Below are 19,223 nucleotides of genomic sequence, written 5' to 3'. Positions count from 1 at the left end.
CATCTAATTTTGGATGCTCTTGGGTGGCAGGCAGTCAATTTAGTCAGGTTGAATGCATTTGGAGTGGCTGGAAATAAAAAGATTTAGAACAGTTGACCTGCCACCCCAAATGCATTCAAAAGAGAAGAATGGTGAATCATTTGGAGAGTGAGTGACGCAATTGCCGTTGTCTGTTGCCACTACCATCGTCCCATCAGCTGGAGATGCTGGTCAACAGCAAAGGGTATTGACCCAACCACGTCAGCAGTTGCAGCTACTAACTTCAGTTTTCTGTTCCTGCAGTCAGGAAATAAGTTGTAACTACAGTATTTACATACTGTACAAACTTTTGTTCTAGTTATGCCAGGTAACCAGTTGCCAAAGCCAAGGAGTAACAACTTCAACCATTATTGCATCGACTCCAATTCAGCGCCATACACCAGTAGTTGCAGTTAGTCAAGTACCGCAACAAGTGCATATTCAGAGCGCTACTTCGGGGTCATCTCCGCAGTTAAGCATTCAAATGAATTCTTCGCAGGCTAGTTTGTTGATCTCGCCGCATACAACTACTGCATCTTTGAACGACTCTCCAGCAAGAACTGTGGAAGACACTGCGTTAAGTTTGCAGTCTAAGACCAGATAAAAATACAAACGTTATTTGTTTTGTACAGTTTATTAAGATGTTTTTTTGTTCGCAAATTCTATCTTGTTATTTTCTGCGAGTATATATATATATAAATATATTAACGCTAAAGCCAGACGGTGTTCATTAATCAGTGTGAACCAGTAGAGAGTGCAGTACAGTTAACAACAAAGTAGCATGTTGCGCAGGTCGCACGAACGGTTGTTGCTAATTAGGTATCAATGCAACGATCATAATGCTTCTATTATTGCGATTGATACCATGCGTGAAGGGCCCGACCAATGTCAGATTGTGTGATTGGACGTTCTATTTAATTCCGTTACTTGAAAAAGGTCAGCCTTGCACTCTAGCTGAAGGCGGGTTGAAAACTTTCAGGTCGCATGTATAAATTGGGTTTTTTGGCCCGTGGCTTCTGTGGTCGATGAACAGGGCCGGATTTAGACCATGACAGGCCCTAGGCTATTCCATTTGTGAGGCCTATACCCAGGGTTGCCATGTTCTTAATTTTGGTACAAAATGGTATACTAAAGGTGTCAAAATACCCTCAGTAGTTATGGATAGAAAATGGATTCTCTAAACTCTAAAGCAATTAAATCGGCATCAATACCAAACTTCCAAATTGAATTTGAGGCTCTAGGCTTCAGCCTGCCTAGCCTATTGGTAAATCCGGCCTTGGCGATGAACACCCACAAATTTCAAAACGACACGATTTTATTATTATTCACTTGTCATAGACATATGCATTTAATTAACCTTTTCAAGACGTTTGGGCCATTTATTATTCCATTGACAAATTTTCAGTATCAAATTGCACTTTTTCTAATGCTGTTAAACTGGCTTACTTATGTATTAGTTTGTTTTGACAAAACTATTAACTTGACAGCATTATTTCGTTATGTAAACCGCAGTACTAAACCAACACTTTGGTTTTTGTCTATAAACAATATAATAGCATAAAAACCGCAATTGTTAGTTTATTTTATTATATATAACTGTTTGTGTTATATATAATTAAGTTGTGATGAATTTTAGCCTTCTGATGACGTCGAGGTTGATCACATCAGCGGTTATGCTTGCACAGATTCTTCCGCCGGAAGTGATAGTGAAGAAATGGTCCGTTGACAACTTCCATGAATTCTTTTCTGTCTCGAAAAAAAATCCGTATGTTGGTCTTCCAGTGCTGCTGTAGGACCTTCAGCTGGCAGAGCTGCTGCTCAGTGCTCACCACGGTTTGCAAACCGGCGATGTGGTTCCGTTGTAGATTCGCTTATGCTGTTTCTACGTCAACCACTCATCGACACAATTTGTAAATGGATCAATGCAGGAGAACTTGTTTATAGTAGGGAATGGAAAACTGTGGAACCTGAAGAGTTCAAGAGATTTATTGGCGTGGTTATACTTATTGGAGTTTATAAATGAAGAAGTGAAAATACAACTCAGCTTTTCATTATTTGGCTTCCAAGATGACGCCATTATTGCCTCGTATTGTTCAAAAGAGAACTTTGTGGTGCCGATGCTATCAACTAAGTATTCGCAACCAGATGTTGATGCAACTTCTGACAAAAAGCCAGAAGCATCAGCGCAAAAACGAAGTTTATCATGTCAATGCTCCCAAATTAAAACGACAGCGTTGTAGCCTTTGCGACAGAAACAAAGACAGGAAGAGTCGTTTCGTTTGCGGGGAACACTCCAAGATTAGATTAGTGCTGTCAAGTTTGTATCTAAGTTGTTACTGATCCAGCAAAATGAAGGCCTTTTTTGAAATGTACTTTATATACCATACAACTATTCTAATTATATTTTCTGCTCCAGGTCAACTTCATTAAGATTAAGTTATTGTTAAACAAGAATTTGTAGTTAATTCGAATTTTAAGAACTTGAAGAAATTTTGGTTTTATTTACAACCTGTTTCACTGCAGTATATTCTGCCTTTGAAAATGTTCTCGAGAGGTTGCAAGCATTCTGCTTTGTCTGTGCACAATTTATCAAAACGAGAGCAAGAAAACATTCTGTGCAAGCATCCGTTAGAATGTGTGAAGCCTACAAAGCAAATTTCGGTATGCCAGTCGGGGATCAGGATAACACATGGGCACCTCACTTTGTTTGCGACTACTGTAAAAAGAACCTAGAAGGTAAGAAAAGTTTCTGATGATTTCGGTGGTCTCCAGGGTGGATTTACCAAATTTATATGTTACTTATGCCATTGGGATAATAGAGATACCACTGCACACTACCATAGACGAATATGGCCAGAACGAACTGAATTTTCTGTTGGGAAAAGCAACGTCAAATGGGACCCTTTAATTAACTCCAGCAAAATATTGATTCCACCGTTGTGGATTATTATGTGGAGCTGGCTGCCAAATTAGCTAAAAACTACGACGAAATGGGCTGCAGAATGTCCCTCAAAGTCCACATGCTTGACGCTTATCTGGATGCGTTAAATGAAAACATGGGTGCTTACTCAGAGGAACAGGGAGAACGTTTCCACCAGGACATATTGGATTTTGAACATCGTTACCAAGGACAATATAATGAGCGCATGATGGGTGACTATATATGGGGGCTGATCCGTGAAAGTAGCTTAAGTAGTAGTCGGAAATCTAGAAAAACCAAACATTTTTAAATGATTCGTTTACTGTTTGTTTCTATCTAACTGTTCAATAGTGTTGTTTTAAATCTTTCGGTTGTCAACTCCACATACAAGTTAAGGAGCATAAATTAGAATACAAAATGTAAACCTCTCCAATAGCAAAAACAAATAACACCAAATTTAATGTGGTACACATTTTCGCACAAAATCTGAATTTTGAAAAAATCACTCTTGTATTCACAAAAGCAAAGTTTAAAAGAAATTATATGAGTTTTTCTTAGTTTCTAGATGTAACCAATCAGGAAATAACACTTAGAACTCAGAAACAAAAATTGAGTTACACAGTGTTCTGATTCAGGTTAGGAATCGATGAACGGTAAGACTGTTTTTTTTAAATTGATTAATCAACTACATGCCTAAAAAAATTATTATGTCTAATGAATTAAATTGAACTGAATTCGCATAGATGCTGTGCGTGTTACCAATATTAGCGGTTAATCTGTTGCTTCCAGTAGTTTACCGTATGTTTGATTTCGTGACCAAATGGAACAGTTTTAATATTTACGGTGTTGCGATCCGCTTTATTAGGCAGTAACCTTGATGATGGTCTAAATAATTCATTTTTAATTAAACTTAATTTTCTAAATAAGAAAACATGACAATAAAGGAACAAGAGTCAGAAAAGAATGAGAATTTTGTGCTGGGTGCATTTTAATCCTACAGGCACAACAGATTCATTACAGCTATCATTAAATAGCGAAAAGCTACTAATACAAGCGTTTGGATTATGACTGTAACGTAGCATATGATAAAAACGTCATAATGAAATTATTTCCATATATATCTCAAGTAAATTACTCTACCACATTTTATATAGTGAAGCTCATTTCACGTCCATTGCTGACGCCAGTGGCTCTCAACCCTTTATGGTGTTACCCATGATGTTTTTAAATGTAAGCAAAATTAGTTTTAGACCTACAAGTTGCTTGTCATATTTTGACAGAGCGAAAAACATCTAAGACCACAACTAACTGAATAAAGGAATAAAAAATTGAAAGTTATGTAGGTGTTTAACCTCATAGAAGGAAATTGTGTTATACGCTTGTTTGGCACATTTCCTTGCGCAAACCTCAGCTAGCAACTGCACCTCGCAGTTGTACTGTTTACAGGGAGAACTGTTTCCGCAGAGTCCTAAAAATGTTTGACAAACCCCCAGTTGAGAACCATTGACTTATGTTTAACTTAATTGTCAAACATATTATCAAAACCAAATAAATTTATTGGTACATTAGCAGCATATGGATAACTTTTTTGTGTCCCTTCGTAGCACACACTTTTACTTGCAATATAGCAAGCTCTGCTTATCTTCTCATGCAGTGAAATATTTGGAAACCGTACAACAAAAAAAGCAAGGGCGCCAGCAAAAGCATCACCTGCACCCTGAAAAATAATGCGACATGGTAATTTCACTTAATTGTAGTATGAGTGTCATGTTGAATTTATCAAATGTTTTCAATATATCGCTTATGTTTTCAAAAGTAGGTCCATAAATTTAGCGTTTGACAAATAATATTCATCCTTTTTGGAAGCCTCTGTCTCCTCTGAAGAGGGCTGTGAGGACGGTAAGCTCTAGGCGCACCACATCATCCTGTTCTTATAAAGTAATGCACCGTCGTAACTAGGTTTGAACTATATGAATATCGAGGTAATTTTAGCTATCTGATATCTGGATGAAATTGTGTTGGTTAACCGAATAACAAATACATAACGTTATTAGTGCGTGTTTATGCTTTTTTGACAAATTTTGAACTCCTCTATTTTCATAAACGGGTAGCCTATAGCAGAACAATAGTGGTGACTCCATGTTGAACTTAATTCACAGCCCTTCATTCTCTATAAGACGTTAAATGTTGAAAGAGTTAGTTCTATTAATGTCACAAACAATACACAAATCGCTTGAAAATTACAAGGAGCTTTATAAGTTATACTCCAGGCAATCAACAATTTATTAGAGACGCATTGCAAGATGCGGACTGAGTAGTTTTCTAAAGAAAGCAGTTTGAGATCGATTGTACGAATCTGAATTCCCTAAATTCAAAAATAAATAAACATTGAAAATTTTGCATATATGTGGTTTTTTATGACAAAACTACATCGCACTTGAACACTTTTACAATCGACACATTATGTTTTACTAGAAATTAGGGTAAAAAGCTTGCGTTGTGCTTACCGTTTATTATCCGGTTAGCTAAAGCAGAAATATCCGTTATCCGGATAGTAAATATTATTGATATCCGAACTAACCCAAGTCGTGACCAAATAAGGTAAGTGATGTAATTTACCAGTTACAAGTTTCTGCTAAGGCATTCCGGTGAGATGTGCATATACCATTGTAAGTAAGGTCTCTTAATTCAAAAAAGGTGTTCAACAGTTAACGTAGTGGTAGTGATTTTAGTGCAACAGAACTGACCTAGTACCAATACACAATCCATTTTTCTTAAAAATACCATTTCAGCAATTTACATGCGTGAACGCGTTCTCTCGGTCATTGCCCACCATTCATAATAATAATAAGCGTAGGTTACATTGATAGTTTAGTTGCCTTGGAAAATGCTTGTTTTATGACAACTTATCAGTAATGCTCACATATGACTGTATATGCTCTTGCAAAACTATGTTTTGCTTGCAATCATTCAAGAATTGCACTCCCAATCACCCATGTGCTTCAACTTTTCCACCTGCTTCAAGGATTCCTCGCGATTAACACTCAGAAACAGTGATGTAATGACTCAAGTCAATGACTTGACCTAAGCCTAATGACTTAAGTTAAAGTCCATAATGAAGCGAATCTTTTAGTAACAACAACGGATCTTTTTCTAATCAATTTAATGCAACCCGTAGAGTGATCTCAGAAAAGTTTTTTTAGTTAAAGGCAATGACTTGACTCACGTCACAAAAATTGACAACCCAAATAAGGCAACCCACAAATTACAACTCCACTCACAAGGGTTCATTGAGTGACTCATTTTTTTTGTTTCAATTCTTTTCTATCACAGAAAGGAAATTCCAGTTTTTAACTGTTAGCGGTTAGCCTTTGACAGGTCATGAGTAAACATAAATGCACATAAAACATCCAGAAATACAAGTACTCTATGCTCTTTGTTGTCGCATGCGCACTTTTGGCTAGGTGAATAACTCTACATAGTTTCCAATCATATTCAAAGGTTTCTAATTGCGGGCCACTTATTTTGGATAATGTCACTCACTATTCAAACGAACCTTTCTGCATAAAGCTCGAACACGTTTAATTACATGATGAACAATGAATTAATTATACACTGGTCCTACAAAATCAAATTTGTTTTTGCTGATTACCTAAAGATGACCTATTCCGGTTAATTATGGGCTGCTGATACTAAAAATAACCTCAAATTTTTCTATCACGTCAATTTTTTTCACAAAAAACAATTCAATATTTTGATGGTAAGAGAAAATATTTACCATATAGCATAGAACTTTACACCAGTCTACATCAATTTTGCAGAAATACAGTAGACGTATAAGATGTTTCATGGTAATTACTGGGCACCGAGTCCAAAAACGAGTTTTTGTCTATCACCTTGTGTTAACCGCAATCGAACGATCTTCGACCAGCTAATTTTATACATTGCATAGCTACCATGGGCGTCTTGTAGGGGGGGTCAAATAGATCATGCATGATTATTTTAAGTAGCTTACATACAGGTAAATCTGTTAAGTTATTTCATATTTTTAGATACGTTTTATAAAGTATTCTGCAAACCTGTGTTACTCATCTCTTTAGTTATTTATACAACCTGTTGCCAATGGCTAGTACTTCTGCTCGACAAAGAAGGTGTAAGCTACACTCAGATGTTTTCTGCTATGTTTGTGGATGCTTTACTGTTCCAAAGCAAAGACGAAACGTCACAGATTTTGTGAAAAAGCTTACTTAGCATACTTTGGCATTAAACTAGGTGATCAAGACAAGTCCTGGATACCTCACAAGGTGTGCAGGGCATGCGTTAAAAATCTGAGGCAATGGACCAAAGGCAAATGAAAGATTTTGAGTTTTGGCATTCCAATGGTTTCGAGAGAGTCAGCAAACCATGTTGGCGACTGTTATTTCTGCATTGTAATTGTAGCTGGGTTTAGCTCCAAAAATAAATCCAAAATCAGCTATCTTAATATTCCATCAGCCATGATGGATACCCGTGACTCATTCTGACACCATCCCTGTACCAACATTTACGTCTTAAACTCAATCATTAAGTGAGATAGATAGCCGCACATCACAAGAAAGTTCTAATAAAAGTGAAGACTATTGCTCATCTTCAGACCAAGAGATGCTGCCGGTACTAATCAAGCAGGGTTTTTAAATTACTTAGTTCGTGATTTGATTTTGCAGAGCTTAGGATCTAGGCTACATCACAACAATCTCCTAGTTCTTGAAGACACATTGATTCTACAGACGAAGAGAGGAAGGTTTGGTTCCGTACTTCAGCATGGAAGATACCTTTATGTTTTGTCATGACATAGGTGGCCTCTTACATGCAATGGGCTGTGTGTATGATTCAAATGAATGGCGTCTATTCATAGACAGCTCCAAGGCTAGTTGTACTGTTGCATAATGGAAACAACTATGCCTCCATAGTCCATACCAATTGGTCAGTCAGTACATCTCAAAGAAACATATGAAAATCTTAATAACTAAGTGCAAATATTCAGGGCACAACTGGTTAATATTTGGTGACTTAAAAGTTTTGGGTATGCTACTTGGCCAACAAGGTGGCTACACTAAGTATCCATGCTTTTTATGTCTGTGGGATAGTAAAGCTAAAACAAAACATTGGAAACAAGAGCAATGGTGTGAGAGAATAGAATTTACTCTTGAAGAAAGAAATATCTGTAACCAAGCATTAGTAGATCCAAGCAAAGTATTACTATCACCTCTTCACATTAAGCTTGGGCTAATAAAGCAGTATGTGAAAAGCCTGGTTACGCATGGGGCATGTTTTGCGTATATTTGATGGGCCAAAGATAACACAGCTAATGAAAGACAAGGAATTTATCACAACCATGAACCAAACCAAACCAAAAAGAAGGTTGGATGGCTTTTAGCCAGGTTGTGAGCAACTGTTTGGGTAATACCAAATCACCTGATTACAAAGAAGTAGAAGTACATTTTCTGCATAGTCATTTGGATTACTTTCCAGAAAATTTAGGAGCTACAAGTGAAGAGCAAGGTGACCGTTCCCACCAAGATATAAAAACCATGGAATAAAGATAACAAGGTCGGTGGGACGTTAATTTGACGGCCGACTACTGTTGGTGTCTTGTGAGAGATGAGGAAACATACGAACATTCTCGAAAGTCAAAAAAGAGAAAGCTTCTTTCATAAAATAATGTTAATTTCAGTGTTGTAATGCTGTTACTAAAAAAACCTTTTACTTTTAATTCAGCAAAGTTGAAGCAGACTGGTGTTATGATGGAAAATCCTGTATGCATTCATAATTGGTGTCTTTCCACCTGGCCTGGCATGGGCATCTCCTCGCAAAAACAATTTCCTTTCAGCCTAGTTCGAAAGGCCATGAGGCTTTAATGGACCTCCACCACAACAAGGCCTCAAATTCCATAAAGGAGACAGAGACTATTAATAACAAGAATTCATTGAGTTGAGTTACCAATATTAAACATTTATATTTACCGTAGTGTCAATAGTCTTTACTGTATCTGGCTTGATATGAACAGCTTTTGAAACAGATCTTACAGCATAAACACAACCCTGTGATCCCAGTGTAATAATTCCAACTTCACAACCCTTTTCTACCAAAATCAAAGCAGCTTTCTTTGCACTCTCTACATCATTTACACATACATCCGTCAATGAAGTTGCCTTAAAGATTTGAAACCAATAAGTAGTCATTATATATTAAGTACTAAAAAGTTTCAGAACAAAAACAAAAGTCATCATATTAATGTTATTATCATTTTTAAAAGTAATTATGCATGGTTTCATGTTTATATCACGTTAGCAATACTGAGCCAATATTTTCTCAAACAGGTATTAATTTTGTCAAATATGTAAACTTGGGCAAACTAAAATTACAAAATTCTGTTGTCCATACCTCAGCTTCATTTGGGCATATTATATCAGAATTTGTGTAAAACTCGATATCTAATCCATTGTCAGGTGCAGGTGCTGGGTTAAGGATAGTTTTCACATTATGCAACTTGGCTAATTTCAAAGCATGCAGGGTTGTTAAAGGATGCACTTCCAGTTGACACAACAAAACCTATAAATCGAAAAGTTCAACGTTCAAATAAAAACTTATTATTTAAGTTCTTACAATAATCAACAGTTAACATATGCAAAGTATTTTTATAATAGGGCTGTTACCCCTTTGAGATTTTTGAAATATTGGTTACCCGAAATGTGAGAGGTTATTTAAAAAACGGTACTATTTAGTAGCAATCACTTTTATGTGTAGTTTTCGTCTGGCATAAGTTGCGCTCACAATGGTTTAAAACAATACTTTTAAAATCAATGACTTGTCACTTGTTAACGACTTAGAATTGTCCAATCAAGTCCATAGCGACTTCATAGTTTGTCCTTTAGCTCCAGGAGTGTGGAAAATAACTCCCCTTTGGCAAGCCTAACCTATTTTGATGCACCTTACCAAAACTTGATTACTACATAACCTTTTGTTTTGAAATCTGTTCTCCTTCATGCCTGTGTACAAATCAAATTGGAAAAGATAACCGGCTTCCTAATTACTTCTAAACCACATATTAATGTCCTGTTTTATTGACTGCTACAATGGCATATTCATGTAAATGCTGTCTTTAAGTTTTAGCAAGTGTTAATCTATTGCTTGGTGGAATGTTAAAAACATTGCCTGGATGAATGAGTTGTTCAAATGGTTAACTACTGGCCTAATTTTGTAAGCTTTTTCATGTAGTTGCTCATTGTCGAAAAAGTACAGAACTTGTCTTATTTCCAAGAAGTGGTCTTGGGACATGACTCGGGATGCACATTCCAGAATAACGAATCCTAAATAACCGAATCTCAAAAGATCCGAATTTAATTTTCGTATTTTTCCTAAATCTTAGGAACCGATTTTATTTTATGATTGAAGGTTTTCATTGGTACATGTAGGAGATGTTATTGTACTATGAGGTGGGTGCGTTAATCGTCATGAGCTAAACTGTGTGTTATGTCAATTTGACAATCGTAAACTTGTTTGAACCGTAATAATTTTGTGGGCCTATTGCAAATTCAGAACAAAAGCACTGCTGGTGCTTAATATATTTAGAGTTTATGCTATTCTAGAATAGGATGAGAAATTCTAGATTTGGACTAAACTATTCTAGAATAATCAATTACCCTATATTGTACATACCTAGGCATGACGTTTGCTACAAGTGCCTATAAAGGCATTTCCGAATTTTTTGGAAAAAATTGTTTCAAGCCAACTTGCTATGCAAAAGGAATGTATTGCCTGGGATGGAGCAGATTTTTAAAAAATGTTATAGTTTTCGGTAAACTTGCAAGCAGCTGACTGAAAATTTATTATATCGGTGAATTGTTGTTTAGTTTAACCAATGTTGTGAGACGTTTATCAACTAGTATGTCAGATTTTTGCAACATAGGCTACACTACAATTAAATCAGTAACCTTTCGGCATAATAACACACATTAAATGATCACGCACACATATTATCACGTCATAACCCATACCGATTAATTTTAAAAGTAACTATTTTGCCATCTGCAGGTCACACTTCTGAATGGTAAATTTAGGCGTTTACAATACTAGAACTAGAAATACTATAATACTAGAAAAACAGGTATGCCAAATGCTAAATTCAGCGGCAAAGTGTTTAGTTTTTTAGATTTAACTGACATTAGAAAAGATATTTAGTAGGTACCGTATTTCGATACTAAAAAGATGTATGTTAATAATAGATAACTCGTTTAAGCAGTTATAGTGAGTTTCACATACTTGGACAACAGAACTAAGATCTCTTAAAACCTCATAGAGCGTGACCCAAAAGTCAAACCTTAAAAAACCTTGCCAGGACAGACAGGCTGCATCTTCGACAAGAATCATGATCATTAGATCAAGCGGAATCTTCAGCAGTGACCATTTGCACAATTTTATCCAAATTAACACCTAGATCTTGTTTGTTTACTCTGAGCCATCCGCAATAAAGGAAAGTATTTAGGAAAAAGTTTGTATGGAGCTGAATGGGACTAAATTATAGTCACACTCTTATACTTCCCGCAAAAATTTGTTCTCAAAAATGTAGAAGTAGTATATAGTATAATAAGACAATTTTGCAAAGATATCGGTCTTCATACGTTTTGGGTGACAATTTCTAAATCTTCTAAGCAAAAATATACAATCTTGCAGTTTAAAAGCATCACTAAATTACATTGAAGTTTTACAGATGCTAAAAATAGTGAACAGTTTTGCCAAAATAAACTAATACATAAGTAAGCCAGTTTAACAGCATTAGAAAAAGTGCAATTTGATACTGGAAATTTGTCAATGGAATAATTAATTACCAAATCGTCTTGAAAAGGTTAATTAAATGCATATGTTTATCACAAGTATCGTTATGCACTACCTGTAATGTCTATGGACAATTAATTGACGTAACTAATTCTATGCTCCAATGCACATAGTGCAAGCCAGCTCTCAGCGTGAGACCGACTGACAAGATCACTCTACATAAGCAGCGCTAGAGCACGGTTCTGTTAACTGTCTGCTCGTTCTTATCCTATCTTACCTGACGATTTTACGTGATCAGTACATTATATTACACTACCCAAACTTACATTGGCTTTGGAAATAATATTGGATGCATTGTTAACATCTTGCAATGAAAGATCCAGATTAGCACCAGCAGCAATAATAATGGCATTGCCACCACCATCTATTACAGATATGGAAGCAACGCCTGTAGCCGATGACTTAGTTCTCAAAACATGGTCTACAAATGATAAAACTAGTGTATGGAAATGCAAAATAACAAAAAAGTAAAAGGAAACCAAAGACTTAGAACTTTTCTGCAATAAATTTTTAATGTCAAGTATACCTGTATTTACACCAAAAGTGTTAAAATTTTTGATGAAACTGTCGCCATCATTATCTTCTCCAACTTTGCCGATCATAGCAGTGTATGCACCAAGTTTGGCAGCAGCCACACACTGATTAGCTCCTTTTCCACCATAACCTTTTACAAATCTGTAAACAAAATGTCGTTTAAAGACGCTTCAAAATGTCTGTACCTTCCTTAAATTCAAATACTGCATTTACTTCAAACAGGCTTTCTAATTTCTGAAAACTACAACAAAAAAAATTACGAAAATTGAAAAATTCTTAATCTTAAAATTAAAAGTTACTTAAAGTTCTCTGGCAGAAATTACTTGTTGGGAACCACTGAAGTATAAGTTCTCTGTATAGTAATAGTAGTAGTAGTAGTAGGATACAGTAGTTTCAAAACTGTGCATAAAAGTCAAGTTAAACTAACTTATGTCCATGCATGGTCTCCCCTATGTGTGGTAGCCGAGATGTATATGTTATCAGATCCATGTTGCAAGAGCCAACGACTGCAATTTCCACTGAAAAAAAATCTTATTACCAGTGAGATTAGCACAGATTATAAATGAAATACATATCCATGTTTAAATAAATACGAAGTCAAAACATTCAATTTAAATCACATGCCTATGTAAAAATTTTTGGTAACAATGCCATTAACGTTGCGCTGTACCAAAGGATTATTTTCCCAGCTATCTGATTATTGAGGCATTAGAATAATGAAATTTCTAAGTGATCAAAAATTCTTCCACATTTTTTGGTCAATTCAAGAAATCTTTTTTGATAGCTGCTTACCAACGTTATAAAAATGACAGACTTTTATCAGAATATGAAAGTGAGTGGGAAAGGTTAAATTCTTTTACTTTTTAAAGTGGGGCTGAAAATTCAATTGATCTTCTTCAACGTTGAACAAAGTTAGCTGTTGCTTGCTTGTGCAAACTGTCAAATCGCATTGTCAATTATAGGGAAAAGTACTACTATGTACCTTTATAAATCAGAAAAAAAATTGCGATTTCAGAAAATAATGTCATTGAAACATCATATATTTAAGTATTAAAATTATAAACAGAATAACTTATTTTCTTGGTTGAAGGATTACAAATATTTTACCCAGAGGTTTCCAACATAAATATTTTTTTTGCAAATGACTCAAACACATCTCTCAGCCACTATGAGGCTATACGCCAGCCAAATTTCATTAGCCCTAGTTTAAATTGGACCAATTTTTAAAACGTTTCCTTTAATAACACTTTCGAATCTTTGCTTGTCCTTATTTATTGTAAATGTTATAAGAAATTTCACAAAATCCCATGCTCAATAGTTTTGTTGTGGTCAAATCTGCCACAAATGATTAATAGACGAATATTAAGAACCTTCAAGAATGGTCCATGCCAACAATCAACAGTTCACTTTCAACAACCATCAACAGGCATATATCGGTTAAGTCATAAAAATAACAGCAACGTGAAGAAAGGTTAGACACTATGATGATAACTCACCTAATCGTTGTCAGATTAAAACCAAAGTGTTTATATTGAACTGCCATTACAAGGTTCTAATGTACTTAATGTTGTGTATTGTCTTGTTTATATTTCGTCAATAAATTTGCAAAGCAAAAATTGTATGTAAAATTAGTCTCAAAGCAATTTTCATAAAATAAAAATTCATAAAATTATGTCTTAGAGCAGTCCAAAAAACTAAATTTTTTGTTCAATCAACCATTTCTATTCAATTTGTGCATTCACAACATTGTTTGAGCAAAAAAAGGGCGATGAGCAAATAACCCTTAATAAGGAGTGTGCTTGTCAAAAAAGAAAATCACTTCTATAAAACAAGTGCACTCGTGCCCAGCTCTGCTTGAAAAATAATATAAAACTGTAATAGGTACCTCATGGGTACCGTTTGATATGGTATTCGTACCTTTATTTTCCATTAATCTGATGTTCGTGAGCCACAGATACAATCTTAGAACAGCGCCAAAACTTATAGGTCTTAAATATAACACTTACAAAACGATAGACGTGCACTGCAAAAATAGCATATTTAGGTTAATAATATGTTAGGTAAAAAACAGGGTAGATAGACCATAAAAGCCATAACCTCCTTAACTCCAGGGCATGGTTTTTCTATTATAACTTTGCATCAGGGTGCATCCTATGTGAACTGATCTTTGCCATGACCCAATTTTTCGCCAGGATCATCAAAACCATACGGCTATTAAGTGACCATAAACCACAGTTACAGAAACCACCAACCGGCACATTTCAAAACTGAGCCAAGTCCATACAAGCGAGAATCATGGCGTATTGTGTAGGGACGTTCAAATTTGTAGTGCACAATATATTTGATCAAACCAAAGTAGCTTCTTAACATGTTAGAATGGCCACAGCAATTTGAAACAAATTTCATCAAAACCAGGATGATTGACAGACCTCTCTAAATACCGCTAGAGATCTAAGCAAGTCGTATACGACAGACATCTGAACTTCCTTTAATTCTCTTAGCCCTCTTAGTTCTCTTGCAGTATTTCGAGATTTCCTCGATTGACAAACACATATCAACTACCAACCATATGTTGTAGAAAAACCACCAAAATTTGCAGCTTGTTACACGTTTACCATAAAACAACCAGAAGAGGAACACCTTGATGTACAATCCAACTCCATAAGCAAACTCCACAAGAGCATGAACATCAAGGACATGGTGTTACCAAAAATATGGGACCTACTAAAGTTCCTGATAGGTCAACAAAAACCTGTATCTTTCACGTTATAATTACATCATTGTATGCAGATAAAACTTGTGTAGTTGCTTACTGGGAAATTCTGTAGTGTCACACATACATTTCAGACAAAATGTTGAACTATAAAATACTATATGATAATAGTAAATCAAGTTCTGTTATTGTTGATAGTGGCTTAGATATAGGTCAATTGTAAAAGAAGCATTTTGGGTAACATTGTTTTTAGAAAAACTACCAAGCAGTAAGTGTCAGGTGTACTCAAATTAACACAAATTTATGACACACTGAATGAAATTCCAATTCTCTCTGATTTCTGAACTCTTACTAGAACTTTGGTGTTACATTATGATGAAAAAGACTACTAGTAAGTAGTAACACACAGCAAATCTTTTAATTATTATGTGCTTCCAAATAGTGTTGCACGTTCATTTCTAAATATATAACTATTATTGGTATTTCGCTTCTAAAATTTTGCCATAGAATTACTACTTACCATTGAAATACCATATATGCAAAAACAGCGCTAAGAAGTGAAAAAATTTAAAACTGTTACATCCTACATGACTTATTAGACAAATGACAAAGCAAAAAGAATTTTTTAATATGTCCAGTTGCAACGGGTGCAGGTATTTTTTGAAAATGTGTTTGTAATTTGGGTTTGATAGCCGAGGTTTTTACATTCCCTCATTGTTCCGTAATGCACGTTTTTGCCCTCGAGGCCTTGTCACATTTGCACAACCAATTTGTGGAAATTATTGTCGATAGCTACTATTAATGTTTGCGACCACCTGCATCAGCACAATTTTTTTGTCTCCTACATTGCAGACGAAAAAATAAAATAAATGAAATAAAGATTGGTAGCCATGATCTTTAGAGAGCACCTTCTAGTGTTTTCCTGAGTTTGTATATTGTATACAATTGTTTGTTAATTATATTATCAGTAATCATTCCTAACAAAATTCTGATGCAGATTTGATAATAACACTGTATGACTCTGTTAGTCAAGTTACAATTACTGCGTGTAGAAATGGCTTAAAAGCTTCTCTTTTTGTTATTAGATTCGATAAACAAATTTTCTTTTCTTTCAAAAGTCTTTCAGTCACTATGAAAAGCAGTTGTTGTGTCACAAAAAGTTTGGGTTGCTAGATGTAGAGTTAATCCGTACCAATTTTTGTATTATTTCATGTACAATTGATCAGTTTACAGAGGTCTGGAACTGGAGGTTCAATTGTTACAACTTTAGTTGTTATCATCATTTAGAGTAGACCAGGGCTTCTCAAACTGTGGGTCGTGATCCCGCTATGCGGTTCTTTTATTACTGTAAGCTACAGCATCTGTACTTTGGTGGATTGTGTGCACTTGTATGATTTTACCACAGAAAAAACACCACTTGAGGTTTGTAATTAAACGTTTATTGTTTTAATATCTTTAACGTGTGGGTTACCCATCAAGGGGTCGCATAGATTGTTTGTTTCTAAAATAGGGTCGCAGAACTAAAAAGTTTGAGAAGCCCTGATCTAGACCAGCAGATGACTAATAAAATAACATTTAGCTATATTTAATGCAAGGGTGGTTGGTTTCTCAGCTCTAATACAACATTTGTTAAGACACATACAGGGGCGAATTTACAGAATTTTTAATGGGGTTGTTTCATTTCTCTTAAGCAGTGATTCCCAAACTGTGTGCCGCGGCACACTAGTGTGCCGCCACAGATTCTCAGGTGTGCCGCGAATCTTTTTGGAATTTTGGAAAAGCACTGTATAAATATTTAAAATAAGGCATGCAGACAAGCATATGCGACTTAAAAGCTTTCTAGCGGCTTCAATAGCTGAGAAATAAGCACATGTGACGATGAAACCAATTATGGCATTGACGATAGAGTAGGGTAATTTTTTAAAGCAACATTTCTTCTCTTGTAAGTGTGCCGCGAGCGTTTTCTAATTTTTCTAGTGTGCCACAAGCTGAAAAAGTTTGGGAACCACTGCTCTTAAGTCTGAACTTTTGAAAATGGGGATTCCCCAGGAAAGGGAATTTTGCTTTTATGTCACCATCCATATTCTATAGTGTATAGGTTAGTAAGCTAAAAATATATGCGCTTTTTTCAGTAGACTAAAAAATTCTTAGCCTAGCTTATTCCACTGCTTGGTTACCTTGTTAAATTAACCAAAGTATAAGACCACGTGCAAATCGACAAGAGTTGTTGGTTACCACTGGTAAGGCATTTCGTTGAGTCCGATGCTCGTCGGTCATTTATACTTTTGTAAAAAAAGGAATGTGTTCGTTAATGATGGCTGGATGCGTTATCCGAAAAAACGTTATCCGATGCTACGATTAAGTGACCGCAGTATGCAAGTGAGAAGCAAATCCTGATACCATAATCCGATTTATTCCTTTAAGTGTGATTCGATTAACCGATGGTTTTACTTAACATTAGATAAGATTTGGTTTGGGATTTCAGATTTTGATACCATAAAACGATTGATACGTTTAACCAGTATACGATGAACCGATTTCGTCTGTACCAGCAAAATTAGTTTATTTGTATTATTTCATGTGCTTACTATGTCCTTATCCACGGGAAAATTCATTGAGTCCCTCAAAACAGCCAAAATAATTTCTGTATAAAAAAGGGGGACCCACATCAATGCAGTACTATAGACCAATAAGTCTTTTATCCCCTTTTTCGAAAATTCTGGAGAGATTAATGAATACAAGTATGGGAATAGCGTGGTGTGGTAATGGTTTTGGGATGGCCTAAGCCAAACCCAGTCTTTTAGTTTTATTGTCTGACTCCTATGATTGTCTTTGACTCCGTTACGTTTGCTCTCTCTATTCTGCTTCTTAAATCAACACCAACTTCATAAAGTTTAGTTGTTATATTGTCCGAATAAGTTGTATCGAATTAGCAATATTTACACCATGATCCCACTTTCATAATAATTCAGTAATAACTTCAATTCAGCAGAACAAGGGAAATAACTCAGAGAAGAGAGAATTTCCAAGAGCCCAGAGAAGTACTAGCAAGTCCTGAAGGGACAAGCCCTTGCAGAGCCTCGCCGGCCAGAACATCCAGCATCACGACTTGAACCAAGCTTAACGTTTTATATCATACACGTCAGCCAATCAGCTAACGCCATGTTCTATTATTACACTGCTACCGTAAAACCACGTGTCGCATATTGTACGTTATCTGAACGTTTTCAAGTACACTCAAACTTTACACCGTGAAAACAACGCTACTTGAAATACTTCAACTACCGTTAAATATGTCGGTTCAGAATTTCTTGTTTGAATAAGAGATTAACACGATAAATACGTCTGTTTTAACATTTACTTAATTCCAGCCAGAGAGAATGCAAAAACCGCCTTTTAAAAGTGTCAATTATAATTTGATGATATCCAAACGCCACATAAATCCCCCAACCCATAAAAGCTTCGAGGTAGGAATTGTCGGCGTTGGCAGGTTGCAAGATTTCTTGTTGTTTGTTGTCAGCTTGCAATGTGAATGCAGAATTTGTTTTCTCTCCAGTCAGAATTGTGATGCGGTCAACGAACGTACACAGATGGAATATGCAAAAGAAAAAATAGCAGTAAACATTCTTCACTAATGCTATGTTATATAGAAGGGTTTTTAAATATTTTGAGATGTTTTTGTTATATACTTTTTACCATAAACCAAAGTAACATAAAGGTATCGTAAATGTAGTTGCACACAAAACCTAACACAAACAGTTTGAATGAAATGATTGCCATTACAACTAAATGCATTTCAATATTTTGACACAAATGATATCGGACAACGCGTTTGGTTTGCCGAATTTCTATAGCAAGATAATGTAAGTATAAGGGTGGGTAAGGGTTAAGAGGGTTTGCATAATGCAGGAGAAGAAAATAAAAGTTCGATCAGTCTGAGTAATAAGCTTAATATCGCGATTCGCCCCAACTCGTTATCTCCTTGCATTTGTTGATGCAAGTTTATGCGGTACCCATTTGTGAATCGAGGTTATTACGGGATATAGTCACAAATCAACAGATTCTGACTTATACAGGCTAGCAGTTTGCAACCTGGTATATTATGACAAACAGGCAAAATAATCGTACGGCGTTTTTGTTAACGCTTGTACTTATGTAAGTCAT

General features: G+C 35.6%; 1 protein-coding gene and 1 long non-coding RNA gene across 6 annotated transcripts; one reads left to right on the top strand and one right to left on the bottom strand.

Moving 5' to 3' along the window:
- Positions 1 to 1,199: 1,199 nt before the first annotated feature.
- On the bottom strand, positions 1,200 to 14,392 carry LOC143461813 (ribokinase-like). Of its 4 annotated transcripts, none has more exons than XM_076959699.1 (7): positions 14,264 to 14,392; positions 12,774 to 12,864; positions 12,339 to 12,487; positions 12,079 to 12,233; positions 9,362 to 9,529; positions 8,941 to 9,129; positions 1,200 to 1,985 (listed from the first exon to the last, which is right to left on the bottom strand). In XM_076959699.1, exons 1-7 carry the CDS (start codon positions 14,274 to 14,276, stop codon positions 1,938 to 1,940), a joined length of 813 nt encoding a protein of 270 aa, XP_076815814.1. In that variant the 5' UTR covers positions 14,277 to 14,392; the 3' UTR covers positions 1,200 to 1,937. The 4 variants fall into 4 exon arrangements, with proteins under 4 accessions (XP_076815814.1, XP_076815813.1, XP_076815816.1 ...); XM_076959698.1 differs by lacking the exon at positions 1,200 to 1,985 and adding an exon at positions 2,748 to 4,655; XM_076959700.1 differs by lacking the exon at positions 1,200 to 1,985 and adding an exon at positions 8,744 to 8,883 and having other exon boundaries at positions 9,004 to 9,129.
- Positions 1,939 to 8,835, top strand: LOC143461814 (uncharacterized). Of its 2 annotated transcripts, none has more exons than XR_013118087.1 (2): positions 1,939 to 2,754; positions 2,838 to 2,975. It is a non-coding gene; the product is annotated as an uncharacterized LOC143461814 (long non-coding RNA). The 2 variants fall into 2 exon arrangements; XR_013118086.1 differs by lacking the exon at positions 2,838 to 2,975 and adding an exon at positions 8,696 to 8,835 and having other exon boundaries at positions 2,635 to 2,754.
- Positions 14,393 to 19,223: the final 4,831 nt, after the last annotated feature.

Source organism: Clavelina lepadiformis, chromosome 6 (assembly GCF_947623445.1).
Source record: "Clavelina lepadiformis chromosome 6, kaClaLepa1.1, whole genome shotgun sequence".
NCBI lineage: Eukaryota > Metazoa > Chordata > Ascidiacea > Aplousobranchia > Clavelinidae > Clavelina > Clavelina lepadiformis.
The sequence above is the reverse complement of the archived record's forward strand: the minus strand, read 5'-3'. Positions and strand labels throughout refer to the sequence as shown.